At 47.7% G+C, this 26912-nt stretch overlaps 2 protein-coding genes across 4 annotated transcripts; one reads left to right on the forward strand and one right to left on the reverse strand.

The window, feature by feature from the left end:
* The first annotated feature begins 954 nt into the window (after positions 1-954).
* On the forward strand, positions 955-14842 carry LOC117578490 (polycomb group protein Psc). Its single transcript, XM_034264027.1, has 5 exons — positions 955-1819; positions 3672-4488; positions 6353-6443; positions 10160-10363; positions 10476-14842. The coding sequence occupies exons 2-5, from the start codon at positions 3717-3719 to the stop codon at positions 14212-14214; spliced, it is 4806 nt and encodes a 1601-aa protein (XP_034119918.1). The 5' UTR covers positions 955-1819; positions 3672-3716; the 3' UTR covers positions 14215-14842.
* LOC117578500 lies at positions 13361-26184 on the reverse strand. Of its 3 annotated transcripts, XM_034264048.1 has the most exons (5): positions 26136-26184; positions 24823-25214; positions 24586-24747; positions 24214-24512; positions 13361-13370 (listed from the first exon to the last, which is right to left on the reverse strand). In XM_034264048.1, coding segments are annotated over exons 1-5 (888 nt in total). In that variant the 5' UTR covers positions 26170-26184; the 3' UTR covers positions 13361-13369. The 3 variants fall into 3 exon arrangements, with proteins under 3 accessions (XP_034119939.1, XP_034119930.1, XP_034119948.1); XM_034264039.1 differs by lacking the exon at positions 13361-13370 and having other exon boundaries at positions 24128-24512; XM_034264057.1 differs by lacking the exons at positions 13361-13370; positions 26136-26184 and adding an exon at positions 25547-25705 and having other exon boundaries at positions 24128-24512.
* Positions 26185-26912: the final 728 nt, after the last annotated feature.

Here is a 26912-nt window from a genome sequence, read left to right on the forward strand (position 1 = left end):
TGTAGAGACATCTTTATTTGACTCTCCTCAATCTTTCAAAATATGTAATCCGACTGAAAACCAACAAAGTATGTACATATGTATATTGTACATAACTCGTAATGAAAGCCTTGCATTCCTTATAAAGCATGTTCACAGTAAAGTAAAGCCCAAATACTCGGCTGATGAAATCTGCAACCCACGCGAAAACATTTCGTTTTTCGCATATCATAGAAAGTGCCTCACATCTCGTCGTGGCCTGAGACTGGGACTGGGACTCTTTTGTTATCTGTTAGATCTACATTGTTACGTAATCCAACGGTACATTCGCGATCGCAGAAACGTAAGCGGAGAGGAGTTGTTGATGTTGCTCTGGTTGGGGCACACTGATTGGAGAGAGCTTTTGTTGCTGGGACTCGGTCTCGAGTGCCAATATACCAAACTGGGGCCTAGACTGTGAGTGAGCGGGAGAGGGGCTGTACTGCCACTGTACGCCTACGTGCAAATATGCAATTTTCCATCTACGGAAATCGACGTAATATGAGTGCCCTGCAAATGTGTCCAGAAGGTAAGGTAATACTCTTATGTACAGAGCCATTTTACAAAGTGTTTGCACATAAGATTACCTACACACATACATGCACATGTCAGTATATACTGTTAGCATTTGGATCAGAAGTTGAAGAGTCATCAAATGGAAAGAGTGCCGTGTCTGCGATTGAAATGAAAAAAGTATATAACAGACGGCCTTACAAAAAGCAACCTCAAAGAAGGTCCAAAGCAAAGCAGTAGATAAATAGACACACAACTCCAAAGAAACAGCAGGCAAAGCAAAACAGAAAAGGCAACAGCAAACACGCAAAAGCGAAGCCAGCGTCGCAGTCGCCGTCGCAGCAAGCGCAGCAGCAGCAAAGCGAACGAAACAACGATTCAGATACACGCGAAACGAGAAAGAGCACGGTTCGTAGCGGACGACGACAGTGAGAGAGCGAGCCGACGGAACAAAGAAATAAGGAATACAAGAATAAATGAATAAAACGCCCCAAGAGAGAGAGAGAGAGAGACCCTACGCGGAGTGAGTAGAGAGAGAGCAGGAAAAATAAGAAGCACGAAACAGCCGTCCAGTGAGAGGCCAGAGCGAGCGAGACAGCTGCATATGTACATAGCAGCGAACGACGGAAACAGCGTGGTATCAGGCCCGCAGTCGAACCCCGCAGTCGAACGGAAACAGTTGAAACGATTGGACGCGAATTTGTGGACCTCGCTAGCGCTATCTAAGTGTGTTCCGAATAATTTACTGTATTTGCCAGTGCCCAAGTGTTGACGGTTAAAGTGTTCTATAAAACTAAGATAATTAAAAAATAAAAATTACGAAAAGTAATAAATGTATTATTAAATGCAACAGCAACTATCGGTTGCATGCTCGAAATTTCCTTTGTGTCTCGCTCGTGTGTGACAAATGCCACAGCAACGTCGGCGGCAGCAGCAGCACTCGGCCTTATTTATGTGCCCGGCTATGTAAACGGTTCGGTTCAGTCTGCATCGTGTGCGTGTGTGTGTGCGCTCGGTAAACATAGAGCAAAGCGGAAAATACAATAAAGGTGCTCGAAAGCAACGCGCCGAAGAGCGCAAAGTGTGAGTGTGTGTTTGTGGAGTAAAGCAAGAAAATAAGTAAAAGAAATGAAACGCTGTGTTAAAGCTGAGCGTTAGCATACACTGTGGATTACATTACCTATACATACCCTGCAATTGGATACTGTACGTGGCCCGTACCCCCTCCCACATCACGATGCCAATTAACTGGCTGGATTAGCAGCATACAAACACAGCCAACCAAAAGGTGAATATAGCTAACGAAAAGTGCCGTTGCTCAACACTGTTCAGGCACAGCTGTTGCGTGCTCTGCTCCACCGCTCTCTCCCCACCCACAGCTGAGGGCCCTTATCTGGCGACACACGTTGACAGCACAAGCAACAAAAACAACTTGCCCCAAAGTGAGAATTTCGATTGGGCACAATTGAAAGTCTCCCCAAGCCGCATTCGGACGTGCGTGTATGTGTGTGTATGTTTGCGGGTTCCAACCTCTGATTATCTTTCATTCTGTTTTGCTGCCTGCTTCTGCTTTTTACTGAATGAAAGCGGTCGTCGGTCGGCGCTTGGAAGAGTGCGCGACTGTGTGTGTGTTCGAGTGTGTGAGTGTGCGAAAGAAGAGATAAAGCCGCAGTCTCGGCTTTCGGAGCCCTCTGCATTCTCCGAATTGCGTTCGCTGTCGTCTCGTCGCGTCGCCGTGCATTGTCACAGTCTGCTCTGAACTCTGAGCTCTACCTCCCTCCCCGCTCTCTGCAGGGTCGGTTCTTTCCATTCCATCCCTTTGCTTCTCCCTTCCAACCTTTACACTCTTCTGCACACACACACACACACACACACAGAAATGAGAAATTCCGCTGCTTTTTATTATCCTTTTCATGTTGGTACTCACATTTTTTTTTGCGCGCGCGTTTCTTCTCCACCCTTCCAACAGCCGCCTGTATATGTTGTGGGAATGGGAACAGAATATGGGAATGGAGGAAGGGTTAAAATCTTGTGTCGGCAGCCTCTTAAATTTTGCTGTAAAAAGGATTTAAAGGGCCTTCTCCCGGACACAAGGCCATCTCTGTCCTGCGCTTCCTTATTCTCATTCATATTCCATTTTTATTCCCATTCCCCATTCATGTTTCCCATTTGGTATGATTTTCGTATTCGGTTCGTTGACTGAAAAAGTTTTTGGGAAAAGTTTTCATGTTTGTACCTTGACTTTTTAACGGGGCGTTGATGCAAAAACAGCTTGAAATTGTTTGGAATACATTTTCCATGTACTTGCCACTGCCACTGGCACTGGCACTGGCACTGGCACTCCGGGTGTCTGGGCAGTCATTCACTCCCACCACTCGACCATCTCTTCACTACACCCCTTTTAGGGAGTAGAAGTGGGAGTCGGAGTCTGGGCGCTCAATGCTCCCCCGAGTGCTGTGGATTTCAATATTTGCAAACATTCCCATGGCAACCGGGGCAACACCGCTATGCCCGGGCATGGCCAAAACAACAACAGAAACATCCATTATCGGAGGCCCCGCATCCATCGACTGATTGCATTTAATGCCTCACATATTGTTTAATGTCAGCAGTGGAATAGGGAAACACCTCTGCTCAGCCCTGCTGACTCCTGCCACAAAGTATTTCCACCTTCCCCAGCATGTGTGCCCTACCTCGAAGTATTTTCTCTCCTGCCTCTCCTTTGTTGCCTTAAAGGCCTTGCTCTATTGACTCTTTGGACCTTTGGGGCCGTTATTTTGGGTTTAAATGTGGCAGAAATAGCTCTGTGGAAGTCTGTTTTTGGATCTGTTTTGTGGGGTTAAAAAAGATAACAGAATGCATAGCTATCACTTTTCCTTCTGCGAACAGAATTGGAATCACAGTTGGCTCCGATACTCAGCCATTCTAATAAACAACCGTTTCTGAGTTCCAATGACGATTAAAGCAGAAATTGAAAGCCGATCGTATAGGATTTCAGCCGGGTCTCAAGATCTGTTATTGGAGTACTATTTATTATCTCTAAGCTTTAAGCTCTAGCTTCTGGATTTGTTTATAATCCTCCGCTCGAAAAATTTCCATTTCGCATTTAATTTCAACTTTCTGCTTTGTTCATTTTCCAGATTGACGCTTGTGCAACACACAAGCGAATTCGAGCAACGAGTATTATGATTATGATGACGCCAGAGTCGAAAGCGGCAACAACAACTGCAACTGCAACTGCAACTGCGACTGCAACTGAAAATACAACAATGGCAAACACTCAAAAGCCAGCGGCAGCGTCGCAGCCGTCTGCAGTGGCAGAAGCCAAGAGCAGCGCTGTCAGCAACGGCAGCAAAAAGCTGGCTTTGTCTTTGAAAGCGCCAACCACAACAACAACAACAACGGCAGCAACAAAAACAGCGACTACTGCCACTGCCACAAATGTGACGTCGACAAGTGCTGATAAAATGCAAATGCAGCAAAGCCAGCAGCAGCAACTTTTTGCTGCCAGCAACATTAAAGTAAAAAGTGAAAACACATTAACAGCAGCAACAACAACAGTTGCAACAACAACAAAAACAACTACAGCAACAACAGTTGCAGCAGCAACAGCAAAAACCATGTTAGAAAAGAGCATCAAGAAGGAATCAACGCCACCGGCAACCACTCCTAATGTGGAATCAGTCGAAGCACCCGCCTCCTCCTCCGCCTCATGCTGCTCATCGTCGGCATGGTCGACTACAACAGCCACATCAGAGGATGCCAGCAGCAATGGTGGCGTCTCCGCTGATGAGGAGGCAGCAGATACTTCCGATTTGGCAGCACCAGGCACATCACTGGGAACAGCAACAACGCCAAGGCCAGTGCTGTTAACTGCCGTTAATCCACATATCATCTGTCACCTGTGCCAGGGCTACCTGATCAATGCCACGACAATTGTCGAGTGTCTGCACTCCTGTAAGTATCTCTCTCACCTCTCGCTCTGCCTCTGCCTCTGCCTTGATTAGAATGAGTATCTCTATTCCCATTCACCTCTCACATCTCCCACTGTCCCAATGCCACTCCCACTGGCAGCACTGCCTCCTGTATCTATCTGTCTAGAAACTCGGCAAAATTGCCTCTGCGCGATGAGTTATGTTCGCCAAAGCAGGGTAAACGCGGACTGGTGTGGGGTGCGGGGTGTCGTGCCACAGACGACACGCAGATGTTGTCGGGCGATAAGTTTGTGGGCCCATTAATGGTTCGAGTCATGCAAGGAGGGAAACGGGGAGTAGGGCTAAGTACTTGACTCTTGATTGGGAAGCCGTTTGCAGGCAACTGTGGGATATTGGCTGGGCAGAAAGGAGGAGTAGTACATTCGAATCGAAAATAAAATGAAACATTTTACTCGTTACGGTACAGGTAGGTACATTACGGTTTATTGTTTATTTTAGATCAATGTTTTATTTTGGCTGCGCTGCGGACACTTCGTTTTATTTTAATTATGTGGATCTTTTGCTTTCTGCCATTAATTGAAACTATAAATTAAAGAAACCGCCTAACAATACAGGACATTAGCATTCCCAGGAAGAAATAAACCCAATAAAACTAAAGAATATAACCATAAATCACACACGCTCTCTGACATTAAATGTCTCCCCCTTTTGCGGCGTAAGGTTAATTTTGCAACTCCTCCCCATTTTATTTGGCCTCCGCCTCTTCCCCCCTTTTGATGTTCGTAAATCTAGCAAACCAATGTGTTGATAATGGACAGACACAGTGGCCGTGGATACATTTGGTCAGGCTCATTTAAATCTGTTGGTCAGACAGCCCGAGATGGGAGGATGGGATGGCAGACTGAATCGAAATGGAGCATCCAACCAGAGAGACAGACGGTCGGATATATAGAGCACCCGGGAGTCCCATCTAACTGTCAAACGCGCCAGACTGGACTGGGCTCCCTGCCCAGAGGCAAACCTGGACTCTCTGGACTGTGTACTGTGTACTGTGGACCGTGTTTGGTGGCGGCAGCAACAGCTGGAACATTCTGTTTGCTGCACTCTCACAGTCGCTGTGGCAACAGCAGCATCAGCATCTCTCACTCGAGGCCATTTGGTGGGCAGCAACATTTTTTTTTTGCCTGCCACCCTACTAAAGACAGACTGTTGCGAATTTTTCCTTCCTTTTTTTGTCCCTCCTGTATAACATTTTCGGCATTGGACCAAAACTGACGGACAAGCGTAACAGGCCAAACAAAAGCAGACTGAGAGAGAGTCAGCTTGGAGTGACTTGGACTCTGCGAGACACCCCCCCCAGTCTATCTGGTCTCTGGTCTCTGGTTCCTGGGTGACAGTTGTAGCGTGCAGGACCCTGACATTGACATTAAAGTCAAAACACATTTTTTGCAGTACTTTTTTCCTTGGCTCGTTTCGTTTCCCTGAAGGTTTCTCTGCCTCTGTGTTCCTCAGTTTAAGCCTGTTCTCTGTATTTTCCTGCTTTTCCTTTTGACTGCGTGGGTGCGGGTGTGGGTGGGTGCGGGTGCGGGTCTTGATTGCGTTTCCTTTGCCCAGAAGGTGGTGCTTGGGGTGAACATTGGGGCTTGCTCGGAATATGCCAAGCGGAGCAGAAGAGATGTTTTTACATAAATTTGAATCGTTTCAATTTGGCGGGGGAAGCAGAAATCTGTACAATTTATTTATGCCGATTCTCAGTTCCCCGCCTAATTTGCCTCTTTGTACTGCACTATTGTACTGAGTAGCTTTCGGATATCAATGGGAATTTGAAAAGCCCTACTAATGTACTCTTCTCTCTCTTTTTCTCTTTTTCTCTTTCTGTTTTGCAGTCTGCCACAGTTGCCTCATTAATCACCTGCGCAAGGAGCGCTTCTGTCCACGGTGCGAGATGGTCATCAACAGCGCCAAGCCGAACATCAAGTGAGTAGAATCTTCAGCGGGACTGGATAGAGTCGTTCGTCGTGTTGTCTGTCTTTGACAACAGCGATTAGATGATAGATACAATAATGGAATGGAAAGGTGAAGGAGCTTTCTGCTGTTGCACAGAGATGGGGAAATACTTGAAGATGCGATTTGTTGTCTGCCACTTGACATGGGAATGGGAATGGGAATGGGAATGTAAAAGGAAGCCCAGGCAATGGAAAAACTCTTTGAAAACAGATACTTATCTGCCTTGAGTTGTTGGTACGTCTACCACCTAGTGCCGACTGGTGGTAATCCACCAGTAGCAATGTGGAAATGTTTCTTAGGGGTTCTTTAATTCAGTTAATAGAATTGAATTTACATAAGTCAGAGATGTAGCGAAAGGTCGGTCCAAATCTTTGCTTCCAGTTTTCATTTGGTTCCGTTCAGTTAGCTACATTGATTAGCTTTGACTCCTGCCAAAGTGCTTTCTCGCATTGACATGTGGCACCGACCTGCCTACAAGTGTGTGTCTCAGGGGGTTCGGTTGAGAGCTAAGGGAACGCTCTCCTGTACCATATCCGTTTTAGTTCACTTAGGGATTGATTTTCCCCGGGGAAAACCAGTGTCTGGAATTGGAGTTGTAGTTTCTTTATAAAACTGCTTGGAACCGCACAACTTTCCGTATCGTTTGGGGGGGGGAGGTAATTGTGGTTAAGAGGCGGAGCCCAGGAAGAAAGTTTATCAAAAACCTTTGGCCTCAAAGTGGGGCATAAACTGAGCCAAGACACTTTTCGGGATCCCGATCCCCCACCACGTGCTGCTGGTGGATCCACCTTTGTTCGTGAAAACTTTTGGCTGTGGTTAACTTTATTTGACGGGGCCACGGGCCAGCATTTGCTTTGTTGAGTAAGGGGGATGGGGAGGGGTCACTGTCGTCTCTAACTGAACGTGAACCATCTTGTCTGGCACGTTTCAATTCATTTCATTCCATTTCGTTTCGTTTCGTTTCGGTTTGGGTGGATAGATGGAATGGCATGGCATGGCATGGAATGGGGGAGCTCGGGAATGTGGCTGCGTAATGAAAAACACGTTTCGTGTGGAGAGGCAGGCTGTGGCAGTATATATTTAAGCTGCACCAACTTTAATGGGAATCTGTACAGAATATGTACAGTAAACCACCCGCTGGTGGCACGCTCACGCTCCCCCAATCTAGCCAATGCTTTGCCGCCTGTGCCTGTGCCTGTGCTTGCCTCCAGCGTCGCACGTTGTAATCTCTCCCATTGCACATACACACAAACACAAAAGATAATGAATACAAATTCAAAGTGAGGCGATATTGTGGGGGCAGACTAAATGAAGAACAGGTGAATGGATGAACCTTTTCGTTGGGTCTGGCTCCGAGTCCCTGGCCAAATGGTGTGAAGTGCCTCCCGGGTACGTACCGGAGGAGGAGGGGAGATTGACTGCAAACAAGTGTCTTTTGTGCCTCTTGGATGCCGCTGGCTGGCTCTGCTTTCCATGAATTTTTAGTGGCCCTAGTCATAGTGGCAGAAGTAGTCGTGTAGCATTCAACCAGTCTCAAGTCTCCAATTAAATTTATTGCGAAAGTTTATTGTTTAACCCAAAAAGGGTCACAGGAAGGGGAAACGGAAAGGGAAAAGGAAAAAGGAAAAAGAAACAGCAGCAGCAGTGAAACACAAAAGAAAAGTCAGTTTCACTCGAACTCAGTTTGTCTTTGAAAAGATAAACAAAAATAAAATAAAGCTCGACTTTTGCTGAAAAAACAAACAAAGCTCGCACTATGGGAAGAAGGCACAAAAGCTAGGTTCAAAATAATAGCAGCTGATGGTTCGGAAAGCTTTCAAGGATCGTTTCGGGGTTCGTTAGACAAACTATAGGAAGCTATGCAAAATTTTGCAGGCTTATTTTTTAGATATTTCTCTATATATTTTCATAACATTTGACTTGAAAATATTACTGCTTTATACAAGTAGCAAGACCACTTTTCCCCTCTACTGTGGTTTTACCGTATTTTTGTCATGCCGGCCATGTTTTCATAGCTGTCTCTGCTGCCGTCTACCTTTAAGCAGTGGAGGGGAGAGACGGAATGCCGACGGAATCATCTGATATAAACTGCCAAAACGGGGAAGAAGTAAAATAAGAAATAAGAGAAAGAAAGAAGGGAAAATAAACGCAGAACATCGAGAAAAAGAAACGGAAAGAGCAACAACAAAAACTACACTACTACAACTGGCGGCGTAAGGCGACACGCATTTCCAAGAAAACAAATCGAAATACGGCAAAGATAATTAACGGGCGGGTCTTGCGCTCAGTTTTCGCCGACGGCAAACGACAATGACGTCGACGTCGACGCAGACGCTGAGGGTGAGGCTGCGGCTGACACCGGCGAAGGGACAGGGGGACAAGACAGCTGAAAAACAACAACTGCTGACAGCGTAGTTTGCAAGAGGAAGAGAGAGAGAGAGAGAGAGGGAGAGGAAGCGCGGCTTCTGTTTTGTTGTTTTTTTTTGCTGTTGCCGTGCATTGGTATTCTTTTTGTGAGAGCGATTTCCGAACGAAGCTAAAAAAAGAGAGCATGAGTGGGAGAGATAGAGTAGGAGAGTGTGGGTGAGAGTAAATAAAAGTTGAAAGAGCTCAAACTTTAGTTCAAGTTAAGAAGTTGCCCGACAGTCGGTGGGTGGTATTGGGATGATTGAGTGTGATACAAGAGAAAGAAAAGAAAATAAGTGAAGTTTCCCCTGTGTGGTGGAAGGAGGGTGGTAAAGTTATGGCATCTCTAATTTGTTTGATCATTCAATGATGTCCACATCGCTGGCTTAAATCCAAATCAGTTCGGGAGGTTAATAAATACTGATAGATTGATCGGAGAGATATGACATTAACAACCCGGCCTACTAAGCAGATATGATAATGAGAGAGTAGTCTGGCAGAACGGTGCCCTTCACTGCCTTCGATCCCCTACACCTCCCATACCTTTCTGCCGTAGCTCAACTCTCCCTCCCGTTCCATATTCTCATTCCCTTTTCATCTTTCTATTCCATTCAAGACCTCTTTTGGGTCTCTCCACTCACTTCTATCCTTCCATCTTTTTCTTTTTGTCTTGCGTGTGCGTGTGTGTGTGTGTGTCTGTGTGTATGCGCGTGGAATGATTGAAGTGAGCGCCTGCATGGTTGGGCCGTAGAGGAGAGGAAAGATTTCTGAAAGGCGACTTAATGCGAGTTCCTGTGTTCAGCCACCGCCGCACCACCACCACGCCACATCTTTCTATCACCATCGTCACCAGTAGCAGCAAGCAGCACATGCCAAGGAGTAATAGCTGTAGTTTCCTTATTTATCCCACTTCGTCATCCCCCCCCATCTGCTGCGCTGCTGACTCTCCTTGTTTAGCGTTTTTGTTGCGTGCCATTGAAGCAATAGAAAATTGCATCTGCCGCCTAATTTGTACGGACGCTTCTTGTCCTGTCTTTATCTCTCTCTCTCTCTCTCTCCCTCTCATTGTGTGTTCTCATTTCCGTGCCAAGGAAGTGCCTCTGTTTCGACTTCTTCGACTCTGGCTTCTGCCCCTGTTCCTGTTCCTGTTCCTGTCCCTACTCTTGCTCTGACTCCTCTTCCTTTCCATTCCAATGAGCACGCACCAGGATGAACCGAACCGTACCGAACAGCACCGAACCGAGTTGTAACCGTTCTTTTCTTAATCCCTATTCTTGCAGATCGGACACCACACTCCAGGCGATCGTCTACAAGCTTGTTCCGGGCCTGTACGAGCGGGAGCTGATGAGGAAGCGGGCCTTTTACAAGGATCGGCCGCAAGAGGCAGCTCTGGCCACGCCCGAGCAGCGAGGCGATGATACGGAACACTTGATTTTCGGCCCCACGGATAACATGTCGCTGTCCCTGGAATACGCAGAGTTGGGGTAGGTTTCATTAGCAATAATATAATCCTATCTATAGCGCCCGATCCACATCCATGCTCATCCACTAATCTATGTTTTCTGCCACTCTTTTCCATCCCTCTTCCCCCTATAGCGAACTGAGCACCGAATCCGAGGTGGAGTTTCTGCGCCCGCGGTACCTCCAGTGTCCGGCCATGTGCCGGGTGAGTCACCTGAAGAAGTTCGTTTACGACAAGTTCGACATCGATGTGCAGCGCTTCAGCATCGACATAATGTACAAGGTGAAGACGATCGTCCTGCTGGACTATTACACCCTCATGGACATTGCATACATATACACGTGGAAGCGGGACGCGCCAATGCGCTTCTACTTCAGGGTGTACGAGTCGCCGCAGCGGCAGGTGAAACCTACGCCACGTCGCGTGCTCCCAGCGCCCCTAAAGGTGGTGAAGCAGGAGCCGGCCCCTGAAGAGGCCAAGGTGGAGCAAACAACGCCTCCAGCCGCTGCATCGCCACCCGCCAGCATAAAGCAGGAGCAGCAGGAGGAGATCCGAGTGCCCAGTGAGCAGCCCCTCAAGCTGATCATCAACCGCAATATGCTGGAAAAGCGCGAGAAGAGCCACTCGCCGCAGTCCTCCAGGTCGAGCGCCAAGAACAATCATCACACGCCCACTCCGTCCACCTCCTCCTCCTCCTCCTGTCCATCGCCCAGTGGGGAGCTTAACATCAAGCTGAAGATCGATTTGTCCAAGCACAACAGCGTCACCATCATAAACATGTCCGATCCGGAGCGCAAGGAGATTGTGAAGCCGCTGAAACCAGAGAAGGAGTCGCGCTCAAAGAATCGCAGCAAGGACAAGGACGGCAGTCCCAAGTCCTCGAGCAGCAGCAGCAGTAGCAGCAGCAGCAGCTTCGAACGGAAGCGTAAGAGTCCCAGTCCGCTGACAGTGCCACCGCTGACCATTCGCACAGAGCGCATTTTAAGTCCCAGCGGTGTCAGCACCCTCAGTCCCCGCTGCGTGGCCAGCACCGTCAGCTACGAGGATCCCAAGTCTGAGTTCCTCAAGTCGTTTGCCTTGACGCCCATCAAGGTGAAAGTCGAATCTCCGGAGAGGCCATCGAGCAGCAGCCACAGAGCCCCCACTCCCCCGAAGACGACAGTTTCTGGGTCTGGGTCTCACTCGCACAACAGCGGAAGGTCCAAGGGCAGCCTGGAGGACAGGGAGCTGATGAGGCCACCAGCCGGAATGGCACCCAAGTCGATCGCCTCAAAACGCAAGAGCAAGGAGCCCATCAAGGCCATCTCCAAGAAGCCAAAGCTCTCACCGCCCCTTCCCCGCGAGGATTTTAAAATTCGTCTGCCGGCCACCAACACGCATTCTCAACCGCCGAAATCTCCGTCCACGCCACCACCATTTGTCGGCAGCTTGGAGAAGCTTATGCCGCCACCGCCAAAGCCACCGCTGCTGCCGTCCCGCAAGCCTCAGCTCGCGCCACAGTTTTCTCTGTCCTCGCCTCTCCACCCGGGCATGCAGATGGCGGCCCCAGGCAACCGCACGCCCATCGCCAAGCGCTACCACCCCATCCTGCCGAAGGCAGCGCGACCCAATCCGTTCGCCAACATTCCCAACGAGGTGAACCGTCTGCTGAAGGACGCTGGCACCGAGATCAAGTCGATTGGAGGCAACACAAGCGCCTCCTCCTCCGCCAAGTCGCATGTGTACGGACCCAAGACTGACACCAAGATGGGACCACCGCCGCCACCGGCAGGCGCTGCAGCTGCCAACGCTGGACGCCAAACGAGCGGAGGCCACGCAAAAACCGGAGGCAACAATCAACCGCAGCCCCATTCGTCCCCCAGCTCCAACGGTGGCCAGAACAAGGCGGCCAACAACTACCTCAATTTGGCCCTGTTCAATGCCAGCAAGTCAAAGGGACGGGAGGCGCCACCCGGCTGCCGCACGCCCATGTACACGCCCAACTCGCCCATCTACTCGCCCAGCTCGCCGCAGTACGTGCCCAACTACAACATCCCCACGATGCCCACATACAAGTACACGCCCAAGCCGAGCCAGGCCACCGCGAGTGGCTACCTGCAGAGTATGCTCGGAGGCAGCGGCAGCGGCAGCGGCAGTGGGGGATCGATGTCGGGGTCGCTGTTCCCCTCACCGCCCACGAAATCCGACCAGAACACCAATCCGGCCCCGGCCGGTGCAGCTACGTCGTCCGGCCATGCCTTCCAGCGTGGCACCAGTCCCAACAACAACAACGAGGATGCGCCCGAGAAGCAACAGGTGAAGGTCAAGTCCCTGCTCAACTCGTGCAACATCAACATCCCGTCCTCGCTGTCGATCACCATCTCCAGGGACAACGGCGACTCCTCGTCGGCCAGCAACGGGTCACATCCGAAGCACAAGAGTCCCGTCAACAATTACATCGAGATCGTAAAGCTGCCCGACCAGCCGCAGGACCAGGGACAGAAGTCCGCTGCCGGCGGTGCCACGGATGCCCAAAAACGTCAGTCGCCTCCAGCGCCCACTCCCGTACGCACTCCACCCCCAGTCCAAGCTCCTGCTCCTGCTCAAGCTCCAGCGGCAGCGGCAGCATCCATGCGACTGCCCCAGCCACCGCCCTCCAAGGCTATTCCCTCCCCGCAACATCTGATGTCGCGTATGACGCCGCCACAATTGCCGCAAACAAACCCGACCTCGGCTTCGCCCGCTGCTCCCAGAGGCATCACACCGCCCAAGATTTCGCCACCCACAAGCGCCAAGGGCACGCCAGTGCTGACGCCCTCGCAGGCGGACGCCAAGAAGACGCCCAGTCCGGAGAAGCGCAACGCTGCCCAGATGGGCAGCCACTCACCCACCGCCAGCGAGAACAAGTCACCAAAGTCCGCAGGACAGTCGACTCCAGGCTCTGCCACTCCCAACGGAGATCCGGCGGCCAAGAAGTTCCGTCCCATTCTGCCACGCCAGAACGCCCAAATCCCAGATACGGCCGCCAAGCTGCCCAGCCTGGCGCCCGTCTTCAACTTCAGCCAGCCCCAGAGTCAGGTTCAGACCGGCATCAAGAAGGTGCCGACCAGCAAGAAATCCCCCAACGGAGGAGCAGCAGTCTTTCTGCCGCCCTTGCCGAAGCTTCCCAACGGCGGCCATCCAGCGCAGAAGCCGAGTCCTCCGCTGAAGAGCCAACAGATGGGTGCCAAGAAGGCGACAAAGAATCCCACACCTCCACCTTCATCGTCTTCCAGTTTGGGTGGCGGTACCCAAGGCAATCATGGCAAGCTGATGCCCCATCCCGGTCTGCCGGGGTTGAACGCACCGCTGAGCATCGCCTCTAGTGCTGCGGCCGCTGCCGGGCAAATGGATCTGAACAACTATATCAAGGAGAACCTGATCCGTGCGCAGGTGGCCCAGGCGGCACAAGCCGCCCAGGCCCAAGCGGCCGTCAATCAGTCGAGTATGCTGTACAATTTTGCCCAGATCGGGCATATGTCCCCGGCGATGTACAACTACCAGCAGGCGTACCTCATGGAGCAGCTCACGCGGATGCAGCGGGCTGGCAACGAGGTGTTCAACGACTACCTCCAGAAGCTGAAGAGTGCGACCAATGGCCAGCAAGGCGATGGCGATCACAAGACAATCATGCCCATGCTGCCTACCGTCACGCTGCCCAGCCCATCCTCTGCTACGTCGGCAGCCAGCCCAAAGACCTCGACCCTGTCCAATGGAAAAGTGTCGGCAGCATCCAAAGCGCCATCCAGCCACACACCATTGTCGCTGGCCAAGAGTGGCAGTGGGGCTAGTCCGAGACAGCAGACGGCGGCCACCACCGCCGCACCCCAGGCGGCTGCCACCAAGAGCAAGTGAACAGCAGCCACCCGTCCATATTCTTTCCCATTGAGGCGGAAGCTGAAGGGAGTCCGTGTCTGCATCCGGAGCGAGGTGTGAGAGGGCCATGATTAAAGGCGAGGCAACATCCGAAGCACCAGCAGCAGCACCAGCAGCAACAGTGGCTCCTGGCTAGCTCTAATTAATATTTAAAGACTTTGTTTTTAGTTGAACCCGTAGACGACCCGCCACCCCGTTCGCGAGTCAAAACCAGAACCAATTCCTCGCCCTAATTATTGTTGGAAGCAACCACCACGCCAGTCCAGAAGGGGGTAGCGAGCGTAGCTAATGCCGTGCGGCCTCCAGTCTAGCGTTACGTATCCATACGATGGGTGTAAACTTCCCCTAGAATATAGACCATAGACCATAGACCATAGTCCTATGTAAATATTGATCATTTGTTCATCTATTAGATGTATACAGAAAAAAAGACAGCGATTCAGAATCGATTTATGCAGATACGATAATCATAGGAATATAAATTTAAGTGCTGCGGCAAAGTTGAGCTAATCCTAAGTGTAAATACCATCCATTAAATACGATTTTTATATCATCTTTTTTACCCAAAAACTAAGCGCAAAAATAAAAATCGAAATTATACCAACAACAAAAAAAAAACAAATACACGTAAATGTGCGTTCTTCCTTCTTGATGTTCCTCTGTACCTTGAAAACTGTGGAACTGTGGCACTGTGGGCAATGGAATCGGCCAATCCCTATGCTAATCAACTGCTCAAGGTCAGAGGTCGACCTTCCCCGATGACCGACCGCTGAGTTTCAAGCATTTCTAATCTGCCAATTCCGTCGCACCGTTTCACTGCCAGAGAATAAATGTCAAAGAGTCTTTAAAATGAAAAATGCTCAGACCAGACCCGGGCACAGGCCCAGACGCAGGCCGTTCTTTCGACCATCCAACGACCCTTACAGGGAGACAAAGAAATAAAAGATTATATTGGGTTTCTCGCTGATACGGATGCGACGCGACGGACACGACACGACGGCCACTACGGGATTGCAGCATCAGGACATCAGACATCGGCCGCTAGTCCGTCCGTTGGTTCGGCCAACGTTGGGTTTTCTTTTCGCTTTGAAACGATTGGAAATTCTGTGGCCTTTGTTGTTGTTTTCCCGTTCCCTGTCTCTTTGCCGTTTTCCTTGATTTTTCCCCTATTTTCTGCCACTTTTTGCAGAGTTTCCGATTTCAAAAATTGCCAATTTTCACCAATGTGTCCCAAAAGAATGCCAATCCGAACCTTGAACCTAATTCGTATAATGAATATGCTGGCAGATAAAAGAGACACGGGCACGGCGCCCAAGAAATGGGATGAGAGGTGAGATAGTGCCACTCCACTCCCAGGGGTGGATTAGGCGACAATTGCCTCCACGAAGAGATTTATGTCATATACTTACTTATGGGGGATACGCTCCATATGGCTCCACAAAACAATTAACATCTGATTCCATCTGGAAGTTAAGTCATCTCTGGCCGACACTCTCGTCGTCTGGTTGGCTTGAATAATTTATGCGAATTTACGGCCTAAGCCGAAAACTCCAATTACAATAATTAAACCCTTTTCGCAAAGCTCCCCTTTCCCTTGCCCCAAAAGTGCCAAAAACCACGCAGATATTTGAACATACAAATGCACATACATAAGTATGTATGTATGTATGTATGTATGTATGTATGTATGTGGTACGGTACCTCTCTGTTTCAGTGCCACGATGTGGCAGGCCACATCTGAAAACCGGTTTAATATGCCTGGCTTTTAGCGCATTAAGTCGGCATTTATAAATCATTTCGGTAAGTACAAGATGCGAGTGCATACATATATGAATGTATGAATGTACATTTATGCATACATACATAAAAACATGCAGCTCGTAGGCACAATAACAAATGCAGAATTACACTCAGGTAGGAAATGCGGCCGTATCGTGGGATTCGTTCCATATGCGTGGTTCATATGGATGTATGTATATCCATGGCGAAATGTATTCATGTTTGAGACTCCTTGGGATGATATTGATTTGAAGTCATTCCTGTAAGGAACATTTTAATGCGATTGATATGTAGATATGTTTCAAATGTTTTTGTTTTCCTGCTTGCTTCTGACAAACCAATCCGATAGTAATATATCCACGAAAAGCTGCATGCTATGAAATTGTTTAAGCAAGTTGAAGCCAATAAAACTTGTTGTTCTGAAGCCACTGAAGCTGACTGCTGCAACACTCTACTATTGGCTGCTTTCTGCATATATTCCCAACTATCATTATGATTTCCTAAGTAAATAGATATCATTCACTATGAAATAATGGCAATACGTGCAGATTAATATGTGTTAAAGATATTGAATAGTGCAGACAAATAATGTATAGAATGTCCTCCCTCGTAAGCTTTTCACTTTACTTTCTGCAAGTAAAGAAAATAACACGTGGCGCAAAACCAGTTGGGCGTCTCTACAGTTACTTTTATGTTTATGCTTCCCACAAATGCCTTTCCTGACGTTATCAAAGATTGTGCGCACTTTATAGGTTTGTTTATGGGATTATCGTCGCATCACCTTAGCGTACAACTTTCTGGTTGTCAGCAAGGTTAGGAAAATGTGCGCCAAGCTCTGGCACTAAAACATTTCCAAACTTTAGGAGAGTTGGACATAACTGCTGCTCTTGTAGAACAATCCACAGCTTAAGAACACAAAACAGGTGCTGTGATGATTAGATAATCACGTTGCCGAACCCATCACTTGCCATATTACAACTTTTTGTTTCTCTTAGGACTATTGTTAATTCAGGCGAAGGCATTTTCTGCACTATTGCACTCGCAAAAAGAAAAAGAAAAGCCCATTTCATTCCATGTTAGCAACTAAACTTCTTTGTTACAACGGCAGCTTTCCAACAAATCGTAGACTTTCGATTGAAAAACTGCAATAAATCCATTCTGTTAGCAAGCACTTAAAGTTGTCAAGTTGTCGGGAGACAGTCGATAAATCTAGCAGACAGCAGCCAGCTGTGAGACCCAAAATGCATCTCCCTACGACATGTACTTTAATTAATTAATCCAGATCAGTCAGTCACGGACATTCGAAGTGTCGAGCTAGAATCGCCACTAACTTCCGGCAAAAAATCGCAACTCATTGATGTTTACTTCCTCTGTGTGTCTTGAAGTCATCATTATTTTCACACATGGCTAGTTATGCTGAACTAAATTCCGTTTGTGGTGGAAATATAAGTGTCTGATAAACGTGTCCAAGATGAATGAATGAAGTTAACAATATAAATGCTTCCATTAATGCATTCAAATTGGATTAAACTAGTTTGAAAGCGATATTATATTTACATATGTGATGGAACGATCGGCTACGACAGGGATCGTGCTATTACATAGAATTTACATTGAATTGCTCCCAAATATGCATAAGATAAAATAATGCTATGTATGCCAGACTTTAGTATTTATCGATTGGAATACAGCAGCAGAGTAATTTCCTTAGTGTTTATGGTTAATGCAGTTATTACTTTGCACTCCATCGCAGATTTACTAACACATCGATCATTCATCAGAGAACTTGTGAAGCATTTAATGGAAAGACAGCCGTGTGATTGCTAATTAAATTTTATCTGATGGACGATACAACTTGTCGCTGTCGGAAAAGTCGTTCGCCTAATTTATCGGCATTGTGTAACAAATGTTAAGCACATAAATTGTTATTTAAGAGCCCTCCTGTGCGACAGAGCAAATTGCAATTGGAAGGAGCTGGCAAAACAAAACTTTTGGCAGGAGCAAACTTCGTTACCAAATCAATTAAAGTCGCTTTCTGCTGCTGCTGGCAACTTTGTCCGTCTGGTCTGTCGCCATGTGAGCCATTGAAGCTTGAGGGTTTGATGCAGGGGTACACGTTGTTCTCATGTCAATATAGCAGAACTGATTAATCACCAGGAGAGTGGGAGACTCAAGGCTGTTCGAGAACGCATTCTATTCAAATTAAACCATTCTTAGTAATTGTTTTTATTTGAATACTCTGTTTTTATTCAACTGAAATTAATCAATACCGATTGCTCTGTTTGTCTTTCAGTGAAAATGATCCAATACACTTGAATATCATTTACAAGTGCATCTCGCGAATTTGCCAGAGTCAGTGTACATCACACCACCATCCCCATTTGAATTGAATAATTTCGCAAATTTGCTTAGAGGGTGTCACTGTAGCGTTAGTCCGGCCACACTTTCCCTCGATTCGTTGGCTGTCACTCACTAATTTGATTTATCAGACATAATTCAGTCGTGTAATCAAATAAAATGCCAGCATTAAGATCCAATTAGTGCGCCATTATGAATATGGATGGGATGGATAGGTCGTCGCGACCGAATCTCAAGTTGTCTCCCTGCCTTGTTGCTTATTTTTCTTTGCGTGCTCTGAAAAAATGCGAACCGAACCCCAAAAGTGAAAAAAGTATCAATTTACCAGCGCAGGAGAATGGTTTCGAATACTGTTTACTGATGCCGAGAACGGTAAGGAGCAGCGGTATGGATGATGAGAGGAGATGAGGGATCGGTGGAGGTTGCGGTGCGTCAGAGAGACGACCAGAGTTCTGGGCTTGGACCCAACACAAGACGAAAATCAACGAAAATCCTGAACCGGAAATAGGAATTATAACTGCGCGAATTGCTAAACGAGTGCGGACCGGACCGACAGGGGAAGCATAACTTATGAGAACGGCGAAGTTTTCTCAGTTGTGGAGGGGTGTTGAGTGGATGTCTGTATCTTTTTTCTGTTTTTTGGAGGGGGAGGGGCACACATTGATTGATTTGAGTGGCGGATGGGTCTGGCGGAGAGCCACTCAATTGTCTCGTCTCTGAGGTGAGATGCGATGTGGTTTTGTGTTAGGTTGGGTCTTAAAAGTCACTTCAGCAGCAGATAAATGAGTGAGGCCTTCGTGAGTTGGTGTTGCCCTAATGGCGCCAACATTGGTGGCTGTTGTAATTAGTTGATTACACAGGCAGCTCTCCACAAATGCCTCCGCCCCCCTCTCTCAGTCACGCTTGCAAGGCTGAGTGAGAGCTTTTCTGTTTGCATTGCAAATGAAGTTGCGACTGGGTGGCAGTGGCGTCCATGGTGTGGGGTGGCGATGGATTCTGTGCTGTGTCGGGACAGCTGCATGACGTTGCCATTTGCGAGTGGTTCTGTGCCTCTACCTTTGACTGGGCCTCTCCATTCCACTCCCCTTTGGCCGGGAGGATGTCGAGTGTTTTTGGTTAAGAGCCACACGAGCGTACCGAACAAGGCAAACACACACACATGCACTCGTGCACGTACATTAATACGTACATACACATGTACATATGTTTATGCACTTGTGTGCGAGAGCAAGCAACTCATCAACTTTTGCCTCAATTTTTGTATATTGAATTATCAGCATGCCACAGCATTTTGACAGGGGTGTGGTGGCTGTGCCTCGGAAGGGGAGGAGTAAGGGTAGCACTGTGCTACTATTTAAACCACTCAGGCGATTCCTGGCTATATGTACATATGAAACGGTAACCACAATGCCGACGACAGCCCCAGAAGCCAGGGCTACCAACTCAACTGCAGCCACGAGAACCACGGCAACAGAGCACAGAGCACAGGCGGAGGCAGAGCCAGTCAGCCGTGCGGTTTACATAGTCGATAAGCAGGCTCACTCATACATACACACACACAAGCACGCATACACTCACGCCCACTTCAACAACAGAAAAGAAAGACCCAAAAGAAGCGGAGGTGGGGAGGATGGATGGTGAAGCAGAAGCTGAAGCTAAAGCAGTGGCGGCACAAGGGTGCTTTTGGACAGAGTGTAGACGAAGCAAGGAAGGAAGGCCCAGAGGCAGCAAACGAACCTAATTTGATAGCTCACACAACTCACATACCATACCATACCCATGTACATGAGTATATACACAAACATTTATGTGTGTATGCATGCGTATATGCTTGTTTGTATATTCTCTGGTACGCATTCGTTCAACTGCCAAATGCTCATTAAATACTCTTCTTGCTCTAGGTCCCCCTTCTAGCGCTCTCTCCACACCGCCAGCCACATCATTCGTTACGTGCCAGCCCAGAGATTGGATGGGAATTTAAATTGGTAATGTGACCATAGCTGTTGTAGGAGCTCGTTCTGTAGGAATTGCTGATGTTTCTGTTGTCGACAGTCGGACGTTAACGTCCTCGACACTATCGCATGCACTTGAGTACATACTACCTACATAAATGCATGTGTACATAGTATGCAGCGAAAGCTGTACATGGCATTCGTGTGTACATAAAGTTGTATGTGCCCACAGCAAACTCAAAGAGAGAGAGAGAGAGAGAGGGCATTTCGACGACGCTGCTGAGGTACAGTAGCGGACAGTGAAATGTGGACGCTTGCGTTGCGATCGAAGCATTGATGTTTTTAAAATTTGTATCAACATAGAAGTTTTTTGCGGAATATAGATGTTAAGCTTTTGCGTGATTTCTCGACTATCCACCAAATAAAATATTAAAGTGGGAAGAAGGAGCTCGTTAATTTGGGTGTGATGAACCAAACGACATAAAACACGTCTTTTTTCATTGACATTAGTTTAATAACTTTTAATAAGTTGAAAAATAAATAATTTCGCTTTGTTTTGACTGTCCATATTTCACTGCCCGCTGCTGTATGTATTTTCGAGGCACACAAGCTGCGCATATAATGCCCCGCATCACGTCCCTCCAGTCCATAGACCGACAGCAGCTCTGCTCTGTCTGTTGTGTTTCTCTGCTTCTGCTGGCGTCGACCGATACAAACAGGGTTGCAACATGGACATGGTTTTCTCGTTCTCTCTTCTCCCTGCTTCTGCTTCTGCTCCTCTTTGGTCTTGTGTTTCTATTGAGGTTGCGTTTTGGTGGACAATTTTTTTCGAGTTTCTTGTTTCTTGTTTCTGTTTCTTTTTCTCTCTTTGCTTCCGCTGCACTTTGGTGCTGCTGTCGCTGCCGCGGCTGCCACTGCTGTTGCCGCTGATTGTTGTTGCTGCTGATTCACACATTCCTAATTGAATTATCACGCATAAGCGGACTGGAGCCGGGAACGGAGACGAGACGAAGCGCCAGATGAAATGTGTTATGCGCCAGAGCTCCCCCTTCGAAACCTATATTTATCGTCTCGCTCTATTTTTAGATGCCAAAAACTAATTAGACGAATGCCAGAGATACAGTAAAAACTTGCCTTGGCAACCCTGCCAACTAGCTAAAGGTCTCTGCCCAAGCTTAGTCTAAAAGCTGAAACTGGCGCTGGCGTCGCAGTCAGCGTTTCAGTTCAGTGCATTGGATAGGAGGCCTTTTTCATACATATTAAATTCGTGAAAGGTTTTCGGTTTCGGTTTCGGTGTCGTTTTATGTACCGAAACGCCCACCGCTGCCACGGCACGCTGCTGCTGAGGGCTTAACAAAGCGTAGTCAGTCGCACATTTCCATTTTTATCCATGTACATTTCTCGATTCCGTTTTGTCTTCTCGATTCGTATATACACATGTATGTGTTTATTTTATTCCTGTCCCCCCCACCACCACGACAGCAACCCTCATACAACACTTAAACGATGAACCAGCTGAAACCTCCGCATATCCTCTGCTGAAAGAAATTTCACTCCAAGCAGCGACGCAGCCAGAGCCAGAGCCACAGCCAGCGTCAGCGTCAGAGGATAGAACGAACGAAACCAACCCACCCTTCCAGGACAGGCACACACCACTCCAATCCACACCACTTAGTATATAGAAGAGGCAACATCGAATCGTACTTTGGCTTTGCAGCAACTAATTGTATCGCATTTGTTGTGTGGCTCGCTGGGAGTACATAAGGCTTCTTCTCTATGTATTACGGGTACAATAAGTATGAGTGGGTAGAGCACAATTTTTTTCCTCATCCGCATTGTGTGTGTGCGCTCAACGCACTGCCGTTTCCCTCCACACACCATCCGACACGACACTCGCCAGATACAACAGATACGCTGCTAGGCGGCACAGATACAGATACAATGACAGCCCGGAGGCCAAATTTTGTCATTCCTCTGTAGAAACTGATATTCCTCGATGCTGTTGTCGTTGCTGCTTTGTTGCTCGGGGCAGGGCAGGAATTCCGAGCATTTTCACAGTTATTCGAGGGTTGGCGGCGGCACGGCCAAAGGAAGCTTCGCTGGGATGATGCGGTCTCTGATAGCATCACAGTTGCTTTTTAATATCTTTCAGCTAAATGGATACAAAACTTCGGAGGCGGGGGCCCCATCTGTGTCCAAATTCATGTGTGTGCGTTTTTCAATAGCAAAATTAAATTATAAGAATTTATATTGGCTGTGGGGCTTCTTTTAGGGCAACCAACGGAGTGTGATACATGGTTTTTTGCTTACATACGTTATGGCTTCTCTGTGTATGTGAATGCTTATGGACAATCTTTTCATTACATTTGTGGGCTACAATAATGTTTGGGTCATCCCAAAGATTATCGTTAGTCGAGGAAGAAGGTACTTCTAACAGAAATGAGATTAGATCATTCAAAAAGATACAACCAATTGGATAGTGGACTTGTCTTTGGATGGAACTCATAGAGTATCTTGAATTGTTTACAATTTTTCAACAATAACATACTGCAAAGACACCTCAAGCTCTGATTAAGTAGTTGGTATCTTGTATTATTTACTGGTCATATCATTTAGAGGAGAACTAACAAAACTATTCTTCCCAGAAACGGGAATTGAGTCTCGATTCAAGAGAGCTTCGACAAAAAGTTTCACTAGAAGTATAACATAATACAAATATTCAACTGAAAATACTGAAATCCATACTGTTGTAAGCAAAAAACAAGAAGGAAACAGATTGTAGGCTACATTTTTACCTTACTAGGGCAACATTTCCGTCGGATTTCCATAAACTATGTGAGACAGAAGACAGATCAAATATATGTATGGTATTACAAGTTTTTTCGAATCTATTTCTATTTACAAAGCACACATTTGCTTCAAATATAAATGTCGTCAATTACTCAGTCTATGAATAATGTCAGGTCCTGAAACTGAGTAATGTCCATTCAAACCGTAATTTTTCAGATCTCGTTTGAGCCGGTTTGGATGGTTGCTGTCAAAAGCACCGAAGCGACGGCATTTACAGGCCCGATATGTGGTTTCAACCAAAACCAGTTTCGTGCGCAGAGATGCTTCTTGACCAAGTTGAGAATATGATGAAGACACGAAGTGAACCCTAAAAGATGCCCGCCTCCAGGTCGGGCCTTTTCCTATTTGTCACATGCGGCAAGCATTGCCACCACAGCCAATAGAAATCAATGTGCGGCTAAGCCACCACCAATCGGAAGACAGCTGTGCCGAAGAGACTCTGCCAGCCAATCGGAAACGAATGGAAACAATCTTTTGGAGAGTGAGCGAGAGGAAAGTATCGGCTCGTAAGTATCCGACGGATACGAGTAACTCTACGTGCCATTCTACATGCCATGTAGAGTGCCAGGCGAAAGCTTACGAAAGCTTCACAAAGTGAAGCATACGATGGGGATCGGTTCTGATCTCCACACAGCTGAGTAGCCACCGAGAAAGCAGCGATCGATTTCAGTGGCTCACTTAGAGCAAAATTCTAAACCCAAGGGATTTGTATTTAATTTAGCATTCAAATTCAGTTTTCTCGATGGATATTTTTCTCTACATGTACTCTCTACCTCTCTCTTATTCACATCCAGCACTGCATTTATTGTAATCTGTGGACTCTGTTTGTTTCTTCTGCTATCAAGAAGAGGCAAAGTCTGTTCAACGACCTCTGTAGATACACCTTTTCTTCTCTTTGTGGATAAGCAATGTCTTCTGTCTGCACCAAGCGATAATTAAAATCTCAAAATGGATTCGTTGGCCTGAGTCTTTAATGAATCAAAGTTGAATTTGTGACTGATGGAGAATATAAATTATGTTGCTGACGAAATACAGAAACTAGGCCCTGACGAGGACCTCATAGGCGTCTAGGCGCACCTCATCGCCGCCGAAGGGGATGTAGAGGCAGCGGTGGGACGGATGGATCTTGCCGGGAGTCAGGCTGCCGCTGTGGTAGCCACGGCCAATGAAGAGACTCTCGCCCTCGGAGGTGCGGCCGCAGACGATGGCATTTGGTGGCACATTGCCAAAGCTGTCGGGAACCCAGCCATAGCCGTATCCTGCCAGCAGCTCAAAGTCGTGCTTGACGTGCTCGGAGCCGCCGTATGCCACATAGGCGCAGCCCTTGCTGGGAACAACCTGCAGGGGAACGAGAACGAGGAGAGGCATAAGGGATGAGGATTGCAACTGGTTTGTCGATAAGCTGTCGTACCTTGGCTGGCAGCAAGTCACCTTCGTGGTAGGCACGGCCCACAAAGATTTGATCGCCATCGGAGTCGTGGCCGCCCTGGACTGTTCCGGGCACGATGTGGCCACCGGAGGAGGAGACCCAGGTCTCCGGCTGGACCAGCACTTCGTACGCCTCCAGGCTGTGCTGTAGGGGAAGGGAGACGAATGGATGTTAGTCTGATGTAGCGGTCTCCTTTCGAGACGACTGTGGGATAGTTACCTCTTTTCCGCCGAAAGGAATGTACAGGCAGTGGTGCGAGGGATGCACCTTGCCGGGCGTCAGGCTGCCGCTGAAGTAGCCGCGGCCAATGAAGAGAGGCTCCCCGTCCGAGGTCTGACCCACGCGGATGGCATGGGGAGGAACGTGGCCGCCGCTGGATGGGATCCAGACGTAGTGGTCACCAGTGAGGATCTCGACATCGTGCTTGTTGATCTCCTCGCCGCCCCAGGCGACATAGGCCTGGTTCTTATTTGGAATAACCTTGGCCGGCAGCATGTCTCCATTGTGGTAGGCGCGGCCCACATAGATGGGATCACTGTCTGCGTCGTGTCCAGCGACAATGGCGCCGGGCGGCAGCTGGTCGAAGACATTTTGGCTGACCCAGGTGTGATCTGCAAGGGGGAAATCATGTTCCAAGGTTAGATCGGATGTTTATCCAGATATAAGTCAAGTTCGCTGATTACAGTCCCAGTGCCCAGTGCTTCGACTGCTGATGTGTACAGTTGCAGACTGCCACACCACACCCAACACATTAATCACTCGAACTTGGTCTCTTATCTAACTGGGTGTGAAATCGAAATGGGTAAGATCCATGTGAAAGCTCCCGTAGCTGCAGGGGATTTTCGATGTCAGCTGAACGCGGTGTCGATGGTTTTCGGCTCTTGTTCAGCCTGTTGTTGATTGTTGAGCACTTTTCGCAGGAAAACTACCAGACAAACCTTACCCATTGTGTGTGTGTGTGTGTGGAGTGTGGGGTTTGGGGTTATTTCTTCGAAACGAGGGAGAACCGTGCAGTGCGGGTTGAATTTAATGACTGGCTGGCAGTCGGGGCCGGCGTTGCGCTTTAAAAGCTGTTGTGCCAATGGTCGGGGCTAGTCAGTTCTGCCTCTTGCTCCCTTATCGGTCGGCACTGACTTTGATAAGATATCTTAGTCAAAGCCATAGGGCCCCGCGGTTGCTGTGTCACAGCGCGAGTGTTTTTTTGTGGCAAAAACAGTGTCATGTAATGGAATCTTCCTGTTGCTCCCTCAAGTCATGTCAGAGTCACACGAACACAAATCGAACGGAAAGCAGTCTCATTAGTCAATCCATCTAAATATATAACACATGTATAACATTTGTATGTGTATGTTTGGGCGTTTATCTATGAGCGATTGGCCACGGTAAAGGCCACAAGCAGGGGAATCTTATCGCCAGTAGTTAGTCGAAAATAACTTTGATCAATAAGCTCATAAAGTGTACCTCTCCATATGAACACGTATACACATGTCCATGCCTCAACCCTGTACTTTTTTGCTTCGATCTATACTCACAGTTGTCCATTCCGTAGGATTTCTGGCCATGCATTATGAGAACTAATTTTGGCACTGGGCGACCCGAAAGTCGTTTCGATTTGTGGCTATTTCTTGTACATCTGAATTGTGGGTAACAGCAGCCAAAACTGTTCTGATTTCCAAACAAAATTCGGTCTAGAGCCTACAATTCCTACAAGCCTACTCTTCTACAATTTCCTTATTTCCACTGCCCGTGCAGGGCTGCACAAATTTAAAGTTAATTTATAATCCATGTACTTCCTCATTCTTTATATACTTATATGAATTCGTCATCTTTCGTCACAGAATGTGTGAAGTACAAATGAACAAAGTTCATGAAATTCCACAACTGTTTCGCACCTTTTGCTTCTAGAATCTGGATGGTGGTGGAGGCTAATCAACTCTTTTCGAATATTATTTCGGGGGTTTTGTTTGACAATATCTGCTACTTGTAAGGCGTCATATTGTTTTATGGATTCATTTAAATGGAGCACCACCTGCTTTCGCTTTCGCTTTCGTTTTCGCTTTCTGTACCTACACACTATGGCCGTAACATATGACTCATTCGCAGATACAAGAGCTTTTCCCAGTACAGTTCCCAGTTCCCAGTTCCCGGAACAGAAAGACAGAGATATCGAGGCCTAGAAATCAAGGTCTCAATATCAATGTCAATTTTAGTAGCGCTATTGCCGCACTCTGCGCACACTCACATGAGTCCATCTCCCTCTCAGTCCAACGATACCTACCCCTGTGGGTATTTGCACATGAAAGCTCGCT

This window comes from Drosophila guanche, unplaced genomic scaffold, assembly GCF_900245975.1.
Source record: "Drosophila guanche unplaced genomic scaffold, DGUA_6, whole genome shotgun sequence".
Lineage (NCBI taxonomy): Eukaryota > Metazoa > Arthropoda > Insecta > Diptera > Drosophilidae > Drosophila > Drosophila guanche.